The sequence below is a fragment of the Octopus bimaculoides genome, chromosome 1, assembly GCF_046866305.1.
Source record: "Octopus bimaculoides isolate indiv1 chromosome 1, ASM4686630v1, whole genome shotgun sequence".
Lineage (NCBI taxonomy): Eukaryota > Metazoa > Mollusca > Cephalopoda > Octopoda > Octopodidae > Octopus > Octopus bimaculoides.
The window spans coordinates 101,497,784-101,511,625 of record NC_142928.1 but is presented as its reverse complement, the minus strand read 5'-3'; the positions used below and the strand labels follow the sequence as shown (position 1 = coordinate 101,511,625).

General features: G+C 33.1%; 1 protein-coding gene across 3 annotated transcripts in view; it reads right to left on the bottom strand.

The window, feature by feature from the left end:
- LOC106875355 (GMP reductase 2) overlaps positions 1-9,663 on the bottom strand; it is a 44,278-nt gene extending 34,615 nt beyond the window's left edge. Inside the window, exons 1-2 of one of the 3 annotated variants that reach the window (XM_089354995.1) lie at positions 9,438-9,663; positions 8,224-8,369 (exon numbers count right to left, since the gene is read on the bottom strand). In XM_089354995.1, the coding sequence (XP_089211121.1) occupies positions 8,224-8,310 (87 nt within the window). In that variant the 5' untranslated portion in view covers positions 8,311-8,369; positions 9,438-9,663. Of the gene's footprint in view, positions 1-8,223; positions 8,428-9,024; positions 9,235-9,437 lie in introns of those variants that run through there. The other 2 variants (XM_089355001.1, XM_014923447.3) reach the window with 2 other exon arrangements.
- Positions 9,664-13,842: the final 4,179 nt, after the last annotated feature.

The following is a 13,842-nucleotide window of genomic DNA, read 5'->3' as shown; positions in this document are numbered from 1 at the left end:
ACCCACTCTTAACAAACAATGATTAAATCCATCTCACTTGGGGTTTAAAAATCTTATCCCTGTAACCAAAACACAAAAAATCTCTCAGATATCATCATTTCTATAAATAGATTTGGCATCATTTCTAAGAACAGCCAAACACCTACTGCGGTTTAAAAATCTTATCCCTACAACCCACACAAAACAATAAATTAAAATATCATCATGTCTAAAAATAGATTTAACATCAATTCTAAAAATAGCCAGACACCTACTGCTGCCATCCAAAGGAATTGGTATAAAAGACAGAAAACCAGCCAACTTATTACAGTCTGTTAAAGATTGTCATACCGGCCATGATGAAGGGAAATAGCCCTGAAACTCGAGTCGCCTTTTTATATATATATATATATTTATATTTATATATTTATATATTTGATCCTTTATATTGAACACTCAATATTTCATCTACATTCAATACTTTATTTCATGGTGCCATCCATTTTTATTTTATTTTATATTATATATTGTATATTATATTATATATTGTATATTCCATATTCTATACCCCACATTAGTTCTGCAGGAATATAAATAAAACATAAAAAACAGACAGTGTTGGAACTCTTTTAAGCAAAATAATATATTCCTCTATACACAATCATACAAAAAAATCCACCTTTTTTTGTATTTATTTTTACTCGCATATATATATATATATATATATATATATATATATATATATATATATATGTATATATATATATATATATATATATATAGGAAAATGAAAAGAAGCCAGAATGCTGAACTGGAAGCATAATTTAATAAAAAAATTTTCTAACCGGTTTTCATTGCGAAGAAGCATTTGCTTCTTCGCAATGAAAACCGGTTAGAAAAAATCTTTATTAAATTATGCTTCCAGTTCAGCATTCTGGCTTTTTTTCATTTTCCTATTATTTCTCCACGTGCGGTTAACACAACCCCACTATTTACTGACTTTATATATATATATATATATATATATATATATATATATATATATAGATATATATATATATATAGATATATATATATATATAGATATATATATATATATAGATATATATATATATATATATATAGATATATATATATATATATATATATATATATATAGATATATATATATATATATATATAGATATATATATATATATATATATATAGATATATATATATATATATATATAGATATATATATATATATATATATAGATATATATATATATATATATATAGATATATATATATATATATATATAGATATATATATATATATATATATATATATATATATATATATATATATATATATATATATATATAGATATATATATATATATATATATAGATATATATATATATATATATATAGATATATATATATATATATATATAGATATATATATATATATATATATAGATATATATATATATATATATATATAGATATATATATATATATATATATATATATATATATATATATATAGATATATATATATATATATATATATATATATATATATATATATATATATATATAGAGAGAGAGAGAGAGAGAGAGAGAGACAGACAGACAGACAGACAGAGAAAGATAGACAGACAGAGAGAGATATATATGTATACATATAGATGTATATGTACACGTATATGTATATATATATATATATAGATATACATCTATATGCATACATGTATATGTATACATGTGTAGATGTATATATATAGATGTACATGTAATATGTACACATATATACATAGATACAGATACCTACACATATATACACCCACACACATACACATGCACACACATTAGTCATTTGATTTTTTAACAAAAACTACGTCAAAAGTACTGAATGGATCTTTATGAAATTTGGAAATTATATTCTATGTATAATGGCCATAACCCCCATGAAAATTCATATATTTTTGATGTTGATGAAATTTTAACCATACATATTACACACAAATAAAGTAATATTTCTTAAATTTCTTCTTCTTAGAAGTTACAAAGACCCTTTCATGGGGACTTTACATCCACAATTTAGTCATTTTTCCTAAGCAAAGACAAATACAGTTGTACTATTGGAACCTATAGGGTCACCCGAACATACAGATGAGCATTATTTGTAATTCAACAGTACAACAGTGTAAGACTATCCTTTCACATATACTTACATTGTGATTTCTGCAATGTGGTGCATAAATTATCAAGTAAATGTGATGCATATTTGCCTCCACTGATTCACTTGCAAAGTGTTGAGTAAAATTATTTTGTTGCAGACCTCCTTTGAGTCTTTTTATTATCACTGAGTCACACATAGTCCCCAGTTGGTAACATTGATTTCAAGGCATTCCCAGATGAGTGACTGGTTGTTCTAAGACATTTATTGGTTGTAATTTTTTTCTGCCCAGTTACCTATCGGTATAGTGGTCATTTGCAAACTTCAGAGGCGACACTTTCATTTCCTTTTACTCCAAACGTCACACGTTGTTATTTCAATTGGGTCATGCCCTTCCAATTGCTATAGATCCGTAATGCATCTTACAGCTGTGCCTGTCATCTGTATGGTGAGGAATCCTACATTAGGGAGTAGTAATGACTAGGCTAGGATAGCTGACTGATTATCATGATCATTCGTCCTTTGCCAGTATTACGGGTCAAAAGTGAAACAATAACATCACTCTACTGTAATGTCAGATACTTTCACTTTAACACTGAAACTATTCCACTATTTCAGTATTACCTGTCAAAAGTGAAACAATAACATGTCGCTACTGTAATTTCAAATACTTTCACTTTAATACTTTCAATTTCATACTGAAACTATTAAAGTGAGACTATACTCTCACATATATACAAGCATACTATAAGACCCAACTTAAAAACATTCCCAACAATTCAACTTCTCTGGTTGACATTAACACATCCAACCCCAATAGGGGCCTTCATTCCCACATTTTATCGCTCCATGAGCTCCATTTTTCAGGAGCAAAATCCTTTTTACAGGTTCCAGAAGACTGAAATTTTGGAATATGCGCATAAAGATCAATAGTATGGGATACATGTCTCATGATTAGAATTTTTTTAGGGTGTGTAAAGAGGGAAAGAACCCTCATGTGCAATTTTGATGAAATTCGAATCATATGTATTCCAGTTCCTTACAGAAAATATAACAGAAAAGTCTCATTCTTCAATTGCATGTAACACGGGCAACGCCGGGTATCTCTGCTAGTAATCTATAAAGCTCAGATGAGGCCTACAATGAAATATTTCTCTTGCATCTAGAAGGGCGCTGCTGCTGCTGCACATGCAGTCATCCTATACCGCATCCAGAAAAGGGTCACTTAAGTGACAAACTCACTCAGACACACATTCCAACCATTGGTCCACAGACGTGCTCTCTCTCTCTCTCTCTCTCTCTCTCTCTCTCTCTCTCTCTACAACATACACCCAGACTTTTCTTCTCAAACCATCAACCTCTAGAATTACCTCCCTGCTCATATCTTCACTGCAAGGGTTGATTTACAATGGTACAAGGGCATCAAGCTCATTGGTCTAAGAAGCCCTGCAAAAAAATATAAGGGTTCTATCCCTTTTTGAGTAACTGAAAAAAGTAAATAAAAGAAAATAATTGTTCTCATGCACTTGATGACAATACGTACCAATAAAATATCGACCAAACTTCTTTATGACCTGAAAACGATATCCCTTTCACTTCTGGATGGAGAAGAAATTATGACAGAATAAAAGTGTGGGGGCCCCGAGATCAAAGTACTTCCTTATAGAAAACTTCCATACAGCTCACAAGTTGTCATTTTATTATTCTTTTATGCACTATCTATAAATTCATAAGGGTGCGCCAACGGTCCTGTTATCTTGTCATCCTATATCTCTATACTTAATTACGCCACGACCTCTTAAGTGTGCGAATTCTGAACAATATTAAACTGAATTATAAAACCTCGTGACACTTTAAACCAGTCAACGAGACACTGGTACATCGGACAATATATTCTCTTACGTATTAAATGACCTGTGGCCACGACTGGAATTTGCTCAATTAGGGATGATCTGGGACATTAGATATTAAATAAAACTAAAATTCAACAGAAACATAAAGGAAAATTTTTTTTAAAAACACAAAAATAGAGAGATCAATATTGTTCAGTTCTATGTTTAAGAGATAAGGAATTCTGCCTGGAATCGGACTCGGAATCTTGGGGTTAGTAGCCCGCGCTCTTAACCACTACGCCATATGCCCGTGGATCGAAATGTTGTGTTATCAACAAACAAGATGAGGACAAATATCCGTCAAATGTAAATAATGTCAATATTGTTGTTTAGACCTAGATGAGCCCCGATCATGTAGACTTATGATTGGAGGCATTTCCGATGTATCTTAACTTTTTTAAGACAGTAAAGTGTGAGTTAAGTGGGATAGATTCGGCTGCTATTTCTAACAGATCGAGCGACAGCTATCACTCACGCAGTCCTGTCCCCCCATTCCATATAAGGTGCGAAATCCTTCGTGGCTGCAAGTAAGTTGTATTCTGTTACATAGAATTCATAGCTGTAGATGTGTTTTGAAACGAGAGATTTGTCGTCTATAGCAAAAAAAAAAAAAAAAAAAAATCTACCACTAAGAGATAAACCAATTTATAGATATGATGGTAGAGGACCAAATATTCTAATTCTTCTTTGCTGACACGCTAACTTACCTCGTTACTGTCATTCTATGTGCATATTCTGTGTTCTCATAAAAGTACTTCTGTATAGATTATACATACGAATGTGTATGTGTTTTTTTTTTGGGGGGGGGGGGTTAGTTATTTATTCATTAGTATAGATGAAACAGTATGAACAATACTTAAATTCATACGTATATATATATATATATATATATATATATATATATATATATATATATATATATATATACTTGCCTGAGTCGTGTAAGAGACCATAAGTCAGGGAGAAGATGCACTCGTATAACTGTTAGTAGAGTGGGTACATTGTCTGAATTTTATAGTGTTAATTATCTATTGCTAAGACCAACCGCGATGAATGATTAACACTAAAATTCAGACAAGATATATATATATATATATATATATATATATATATATATATATATAGCAATAAGAAAATGGAGGGGAATATGTGGTACTCATCAACTTGCAGACACTGTACTATGTTAATTAACCTATTTTTTTTTCAACCAAGAGGACAATAAAGACAATATACAAACACATATGACACACTTCGACCACGGGACACAAATTAAAAAGTCTTACAGCTGTTTCGGCCTAGAGGTGGCATTCTCCATTCCATCTATATAGTACATGACTCGCCACCTATTTTCTATATGAACATAATACTACATCCTCAGATACATACATACACATTTTGCCTGTTGAGTTTTACCTTTTTCATTCTCTAGCCACATACATTCCTTTTTTTTCCCCTTTCACAGTCTCTGCTTTCTAGTTCTCACTTTCTTTTATTAATAACATACGCACGCACATATTTAGTTATATTTTGTTTGCATTATATAAAGCTTCTCTCGGATAACAGTCAGCCACTCACTCGCCTCTGCCGACAATTTTCTGTTTGTTATCTTTAAAAACAGAATCTATAGTTTTCCATTTCTTGGCTTGCGTGACAGTTGAAGCAATCAAAGAAGCAAGGTGAAATGTCAACAGCTTAAGAACTGTCTTATTTTATTAGAGAAAAAAAGGCCTCCTCGTTCAATAAAGGATTAATTTCAAAAGACTTGTGGCTAGATTATTACGTGAACGAGTAATTACATCATTTGAATAGGAGTTATATACATGCATACACATACAAAACAATGTTAAGAACTAAGTGTTGTAGCTGACTTTCAACTCACCAAAAGTATTTGTGTACTATCTATTGATGTGTTGTAACATGGAAAGATGAAAGTGAACAGACGTATCTGTTTGTATGTGAAACTTTATAGTGATATACTTCTTCAAGCATAAAAAAAATGCATATCAAATAAAATATACAATGTATATATGGATGGATGGAAGGTGGGTACATACACAGGTGTTAACTGGAAGAGGAGCATTCAACACGTGTCTCAGAATTAAGTGCTCGTAAAGAAATTCTGAATCAAGCTATATATATATATATATATATATATATATATATATATATATATACATAGGGGCTAAAAAAATTTCTAAATTTTAACCCCCAACACACCCCTCCGCCCCAATTTTAAATGTATTGTATATTGAAGTTTGAAAATTTCATTAAAGCAAGTATGTAAAGTCCACTGTTCATTTGGCAAAACTAGAAAGGGTTGTTTCGATATTGTTAAAAATCACCGTATTTTTCCACGTTACATACCTGCTTTAATGCAATTTCCACACTTTAAAATACAACAATACATTTAAAAATTGGGGGGGGGGTGAGAGATAGGTTGAAAGGGGAATTTTGAAATTTCTTTTTTTTTTTTTTTTTTTTTGGATATTCATAATGTCCGACATGTAAAACATAGGAATTCGAATAAACTTTTTTCAGAAAAATGCATCTTTCAAGGTGAGGTGCGAATCTGCATTGGACTCTCTCTCTTATATATATATATGAGAGAGAGAGAGTCCAATAGATAGCTAGATAGGTCGTTTGTAGAAAACATATCCGGAGAAGAAGCACACTCTAAGGTGTAGAGCAGTATATATTATGACAGACAGACAGATTCGGTACAAAGCTTAGTGTGTGTGTACACAGGCAGGGAGAGAGAGAGAGAGGCGGTGGGGTACGAATATATATATACATGTAGCGATATGATTAGGTGTGTGTATGAAATTACATAAATGGTGTGTGTATCACGCACACACGTAACAAGCTGCTAAAAGTGCAGCAGTAGAATCTGAAGAAACTAGTGATGTTGTGCGTCGATAAAAAGTAATAAAAATGGTTCAACCAGTGAATAAAAAAAATTATGGCGTAAGACGTCTAACGCTTCGGACAGAACCTTTCATGAGAGGTGAAGTGTACCCAAAGTGTTAGGCTTCTGTTCTTCATCACGGATCAAATTCATTCCACTGTTTGAATTATTTGTGTGTTACAAAACAATTTGTGAAACTGAATAATCCATTTTGTCGCGGGGAGGAAGTAAATTTACATGCCAATGAAAGGTATAGAATCAGAAGTATTTAAATTAGTACATAATATTCTTTGATAGACACAAGATCCCAGTTTTACAGAGAAAGGAAACGAGTTTGCTATGGTTATATTCTCTTCGGACACAATAGTAATGTGATTAAAATTGTAGAAGCAAAAGATAAACTCGAGACCGGCTATATTCGGTCTCAATGTAAACAAATAGAACTAAATTGTTTTAGACATGTCATTTGGACACAAGACCAAGATTTCTTAAAGGGTAGCGACAAGCAAGTCGATTATATCGATCTACTGCTTAACTTGTACTTGTTCTATCGATCCACGAAGGATGATAAGCAAAGTTAAAATCGCCTGAGGCTCAAGGTCGCGCATTTGGGGAGTAGGGGTATAGTTTTAATATCGACCCTCTACTTGACTGGTACTTATTTTATCGATTAGAGGACGATGAAAATCAGCCGACTGAATCTAGAATTAAATTATGGCAAGCATCTTGGTTAGAACCATTCCACTTACGTTGTTGCTGTCATAAATATCACAACATCCTCTCTCTCTCTCTCTCTCTTTAAAACAAGATAGGCCTATTCAGCCTAAATATTATTAGAAAATATGACAGTCTGAGAATTCTCTAGAAAGTCGCAACTATTACTTTGTAGTCTTCTTTAGATGCATATATTCAAGAACATAAATTATCAGCGATATTCTGTACCGGTGATATTTATGATATTCTTCTTTTGGCCATTCAATTATTTGTCTGTTGTTTCGGATGTGACCGAAAGAATACCGATATTAAAATTTCGCAGCGCATACTATGACACATATATCTATGACAAAAACAATGCCGGCATTTGGTTTTCCAATAACAGCGAAACGTAGTGATCTAAAATACTGAAAGAAGCTTTACAACTAGAAGTTATTACAAGTACCAAATACTGAATTAGATGAAATTATTGTTTTGAAAATACAGCGGATTCTATCAAGTATTATTTTTATTATCTGTATTGACTCCCATAATAGTGAGAAGAAAAAAAAATTACACAACTTACGTCAGCTCGGCTTTTAATCGTGCTTCTCTTCGGACGCAATAATACATCTTTAAAATCCAATTTGATGTCACTATCGATGCGTGGCATTTTGCTCCACCTTCAAGATCTACTTTCTAATATATAAGTGTGTTAAATCTGTTTAGTACCTAAAAAGACATGTAATATGTATTCATTCGAGGTGTGCTGCTTCAGACTCCAGCAGACAGATTGTCAGTAAGACAGGTAGACAGCTTATGAATAACTATGGAAGCTGCAATGTGCCAAAATCGATCTCACTCACAAAGATATGTTTAAAAAAAGTAAACAAAAATATCAGAAACGCTAGTAAAATTCTTAAATTATTGTCAACTAAATTTAATGTAATAGCTTTCTGTGTGTTTTAATGTAATAGCTTTCTCTGTGTTTTCCAGTTATCTATTTTTAGATGAATTTATAGCTCTTAATTTCAAAGGACAAGTTTATGTAACCTTGAAGTTTTCTGACATTAAACGATACCTAGAACTCTGTAAAAGTAATAGTAAAACTGGAAATATGTTGTGTTACCATGTCCCAGGCTATTGTAACTTTTTTTTAAATATTAGCCATTAGTCGCCAAATGTTTAACTAACAATGATCAACAGACCCACCCACAACGCCACGACAGTTAATCATCGTCTTCCATTCGAAATTGTGGGTATATAGGGGGCTCTATTCTTAACTTTTCAATAGTAGTCATCAAAATACTACCTTAGCACACAACATATGCATATAAATATATGCAAGTATATACCTGGTGTATACAGACACAATATGTATACCTACCTACCAAGCTCTTCAATCATTCCCTTCCTTTCGGGATCAACTTTGATATTTGAAAATGAATAACAGTGTGTCCCATTTCAAGAAAGATAATTTCTCTAACCCTGGCTACTGTTACCCTCTCAAACTAACTTCCAATATCTCTAAGATAATGGAGACTGCCAAGGGCCCGGGAACAGGGGGTGCGCTTGCACCCCCTAAAATTTTTAGCGGGTGTAAAATCAAAATTTGCACCCCCTACATACTTTGCCATGATTAGAAAATAGTGTCTAAAAATTAATCTGTAAAAAGTTGCTTGAAGTTAGGTTTCTTCTCAAAACTAGAACAAAGGACAAAAATAAATAAAAAGTCCAAAATCTTAACTGATAAGGCTGGTCATAAAATTCCCAAAGAAATATATACTACTGAATACGTACTAGGCTTACAAAGAGTAAGTCCTGGGGTCTATTTCTTCGACTAAAACACATTAAGGCGGTGCTCCAGCATGGCTGCAGTAAATGACTGAAACAAATAAAAGAGTAGAAGAATATATGTATATATACAATTAAATTAGGCAGTGGTTTAGCAATGAATCACCAGAGAGGGAAGCTATAATTGTCATTAAATATGACAGAGGGTATTAGAACACCTACAATGCTAAGTGTTGTGTGCATGTGTGTGGACTCTCTGTGCACTATTTTATGGTTATTAGTCAATGTAATGTCACACACCCCACTTCTGTTCCCATTCAGTGACACACCACATAGAGCCCTCTCATCGTACCTTTGGAAGACAAACACCACTATTTTGTTTCTTTTTTGTTAGTTTTTTTCATGTAGTGTCCCACATTTTGAAACACTTGCAATTTGTATTTTTATTGCTTATGTTTGCTCGCTTGATAAATTTCTGAAATTAAACATTTTAGTATACAAAATATACTTCACATTATTACACATGCTATATGTTAATGCAAAAAATATTGTGTTTATTGACTATCTTCAAAACGATCAATGGAATGTTCAATGACAACTTGCTAAGGCAGTTCTGAAAAGCTATCAAGACCAAGCACCCAGACAAACTGATGAATGGCGTCTTGTTTCATTAGGACACTGCTTCAGTAGACAAGTCCTTGGTTTCAATGGCTGCTGTGCATGACTGACTTTGAAATGGTTGATCACCCTCCCTAGGTTAGTGATTTGGTTCTATCTGATTATCATCTGTTTCCCAACATTAAAACCCTCGGCTGGGCACCAGTATCGCTGTGATGATGACATCTTATCTGCTGTTGATGACTCTTTTGACCAACAGGGTAGCTTCTTCACCAGTGTGACCCAAGCACTGCAATTACTGAAGGAAGTGTGTGGACAGTAAGAGGAACTATGTTAAAAAATGAACTTCATTTGCTCCCATTCCATGAATATTTCAGCTTATGAAGATTTCAGCCGACCCTGGAGACAGCAATTAGCAATGACGTCCTCCAGCACTGTGAATCTCTCTCTCTCTCTCTCTCTCCCCTTAATGACCACCAGTAAGTTTCTGTAAAGCCAGGTTCACTACTGACCTATCTCCTAGTGGGCTCTCACCTTGGAGAAATTGTGTGAAAGCAATGTTATTCACTTCAATGTCCACAGAGCCGCCAACTGTGAGTAGCATGCAAATTTCTTATCAAAAGTGTCAGCCTGTGGGCTTCATCTGTCTCATCTACTGGATTGGTAGCTTTCTATCAGATTGTATTATCGTACCATCCTTTCTACCTCCCATTTTAAGAACTCTAGCATGTTCCAGAATTCAGTTTCATAACCCACTCTCTTCTCTTATCAATGACTTACTCAGTATTACATCTATCAATATCTACTCTTACACAGATGACACTATTCTTCATTCTTCCCAAACCATGTATCAATTACTTGCAACATGGTTCCTGGTTGAGTCCCACTGCATGGCACTTTGAGCAAGTGTCTTCTACCATAGCCTCGGGCCAACCAAAACCTTGTGAGTGGATTTGCGAGACAGAAACTGAATGAAGTCTGTTGTAAATATATATATATATATATACAAATATATAATTATATAAATACAATTATAATAAGGGCACTAATGAACAGTGCCACATGCTAAAAGTAGATGCCTAATGGCTCTAAGAACTACAGTATTTAAAAAAAAAATCTTTGTTCACTTTCCTCACTTTCAATGTGTGCTAATGGAATAAATAATGTAGTTCTTAGAGCCATTTGGCATCTACTTCTAGCATGTGGTGCTTTTCATTAGTGCTCTTATTATAATTAAATTTATGTGGGAACTACATTTTATTTTTTGGGCTGTGATTCAAAACCGAATCTAAGAATTCTCACTCGCACAATCCACCACTGGCCAAACGGGCACAAAAGAAATTTCCTTATCCTATCAAAAAGTGATGGATGAGTTTCCACTCGACCTCTGATCTGACTGTGTCACAAAAAGTTCAAGTGGACAACAGGTAACCTAAACAAGTACAAACTACTCCTATGGTATATCCATCCTTCTAGCTAGAAAGACCATTATAAATACAGTTTCCTTAGACACACACCAGGCATGCAACCAGCAAGTGGTTAGCCACCTAGCCAAAGATGAGCAAGCAGTGACTGGTGACACAAAACAGTAGCAGTTGCAGACACGAACAAGATGAGACAGAGAAACGACTCAACACAACCAAGTGACCAATGCATACACAGACACAAAATATGCCTTGTACTATCTCATCAAATCAACATTCTATTTCTCCTGTTTTTACCTTCACTGACTCAAAGCAGTTGGCAACTTTATATAGCAGCCTTTATTGATATTTCAAATGAAGCTTTGTGTATCGAACACATAAATGCAACTGTTAACCAAATAAATTATTTAAACTATATTCTGATTCTTTTCTCATTGTTTTCCTTTGATGTCGGTCCAACACGCCTCTCTTCATCTGCTGCACCTGGCAACATACATTGAACCATCAACAACACTGCATTTCGCTACACATACTGCTACATTTATATAATTATATATTTGCATTAATTGTTACTTATATGGTTTTATTGGAGGCGCAATGGGCCAGTGGTTAGGGCAGCGGACTTGTGATCGTAGGATCGCGGTTTCGATTCCCAGACCGGGCATTGTGAGTGTTTATTGAGCGAAAACACCCAAAGCCCCACGTGGCTCCGGCAGGGGGTTGTGGCGATCCCTGCTGTACTCTTTCACCACAACTTTCTCTCACTCTATCTTCCTGTTTCTGTTGTACCTGTATTTCAAAGGGCCAGCCTTGTCACACTCTGTGTCACGTTGAATCTACCCCGAGAACTACGTTAAGGGTACACCTGTCTGTGGAGTGCTCAACCACTTGCACGTTAATTTCACGAGCAGGCTGTTCCATTGATTGGATCAACTAGAACCCTCGTCGTCGTAACCGACGGAGTGCCTACAAAAATGGTTTTATTACATGCTGGCCACTTCATAAAATCTTATAAAGATTTTATCCTTAGTTATATATAAATATATATAACTCTGACCAATATACTCCTGGATAATTTTTGGTTGTATACACATGTGGCTGAGGGTGAATGAATTAGATATAGCTTGTAATATAAGTGTGAACATATGCTTGTATATACATTGTTATTCATATGGGTATGTATAAATGTTTATAATTATGTACATTGTGCTATACCATACTGATGAAGGTAAAGAGATATTTATATTTCTAAATTAAAAATTGATCTATGGTTAAACCTTTTCTTTAAAAACATCTTTGTTCACTTTCCTTGCTTTCAACCTGTACTAATGGGGTAAATAATGTAGTTCTTAGAGCCATTTGGCATCTACTTCTGGCATGTGGCACTATTCATTAGTGCCATTATTATAATTATATATTTCTTTTAATTGTTACCTATATGGTTTTATTACATACTGGATACTTAATAAAGTCTTATAAAGATTTTATCTTTAATTATATATATGACGATGATGATGATATATATATATATATATATATATATATATATATATATATATATATACTTGTATATGATGTGTGGGTGAATTTATGGAAAAGAATCCCATAAAACTAGTTAAAAATGGAGAAGGCAAGTTGTTAAAATATATAAGAGAATTTTAATCCATGCAGATGATCGTTTCGTACAGAGATATAAAAATAATGCAAGTTCATGATTGAATTGAATTAAATTAAATTAATTAAATAAATAAATTAATTATATATCAATTCAATCATGAATTTGCATTATTTTTATATCTCTGTACGAAACGATTGTCTGCATGAATTAAAATTCTCATATATATTTTAACATCTTCTCCTCCACTTTTAACTAAATTGTTGAGTTTTATGGGATTTCTTTCCATTAATTCACCACACATCATATACAAGTATTATTTTCAAATTTACGCCTGTAAATTACCAGCAAAATATGATGAATCAACATTAAAAATCTGTTTTGAAAACCTCCAAATTAAAGGACGAATCTACATTCAACCTTTTTACATCTATACATATATATATATTTATATACACACATATAAGAGAGATGACCACTAAGTGGACATCCATTATGCTAGATGTAGACCCCATATGGTCTGACCACTAAGAAAAGATTGTTCTCAAGAAAATTCAGCAAACACCAGAACGTAAGCGAGCAAGACAAATGAAAAGTGGGGTCTACATTTAGCATAATGGATGTCCACTTAGTGGTCATCCCTCTTATAGGTATGTAATATAATTTTTCTGAATCTTCAGACTTTTCAATATGCTAGGCCACTGGTTCTAAATTGATATTAATTAAATTAATATTCAATTTTTCACCCTTATTA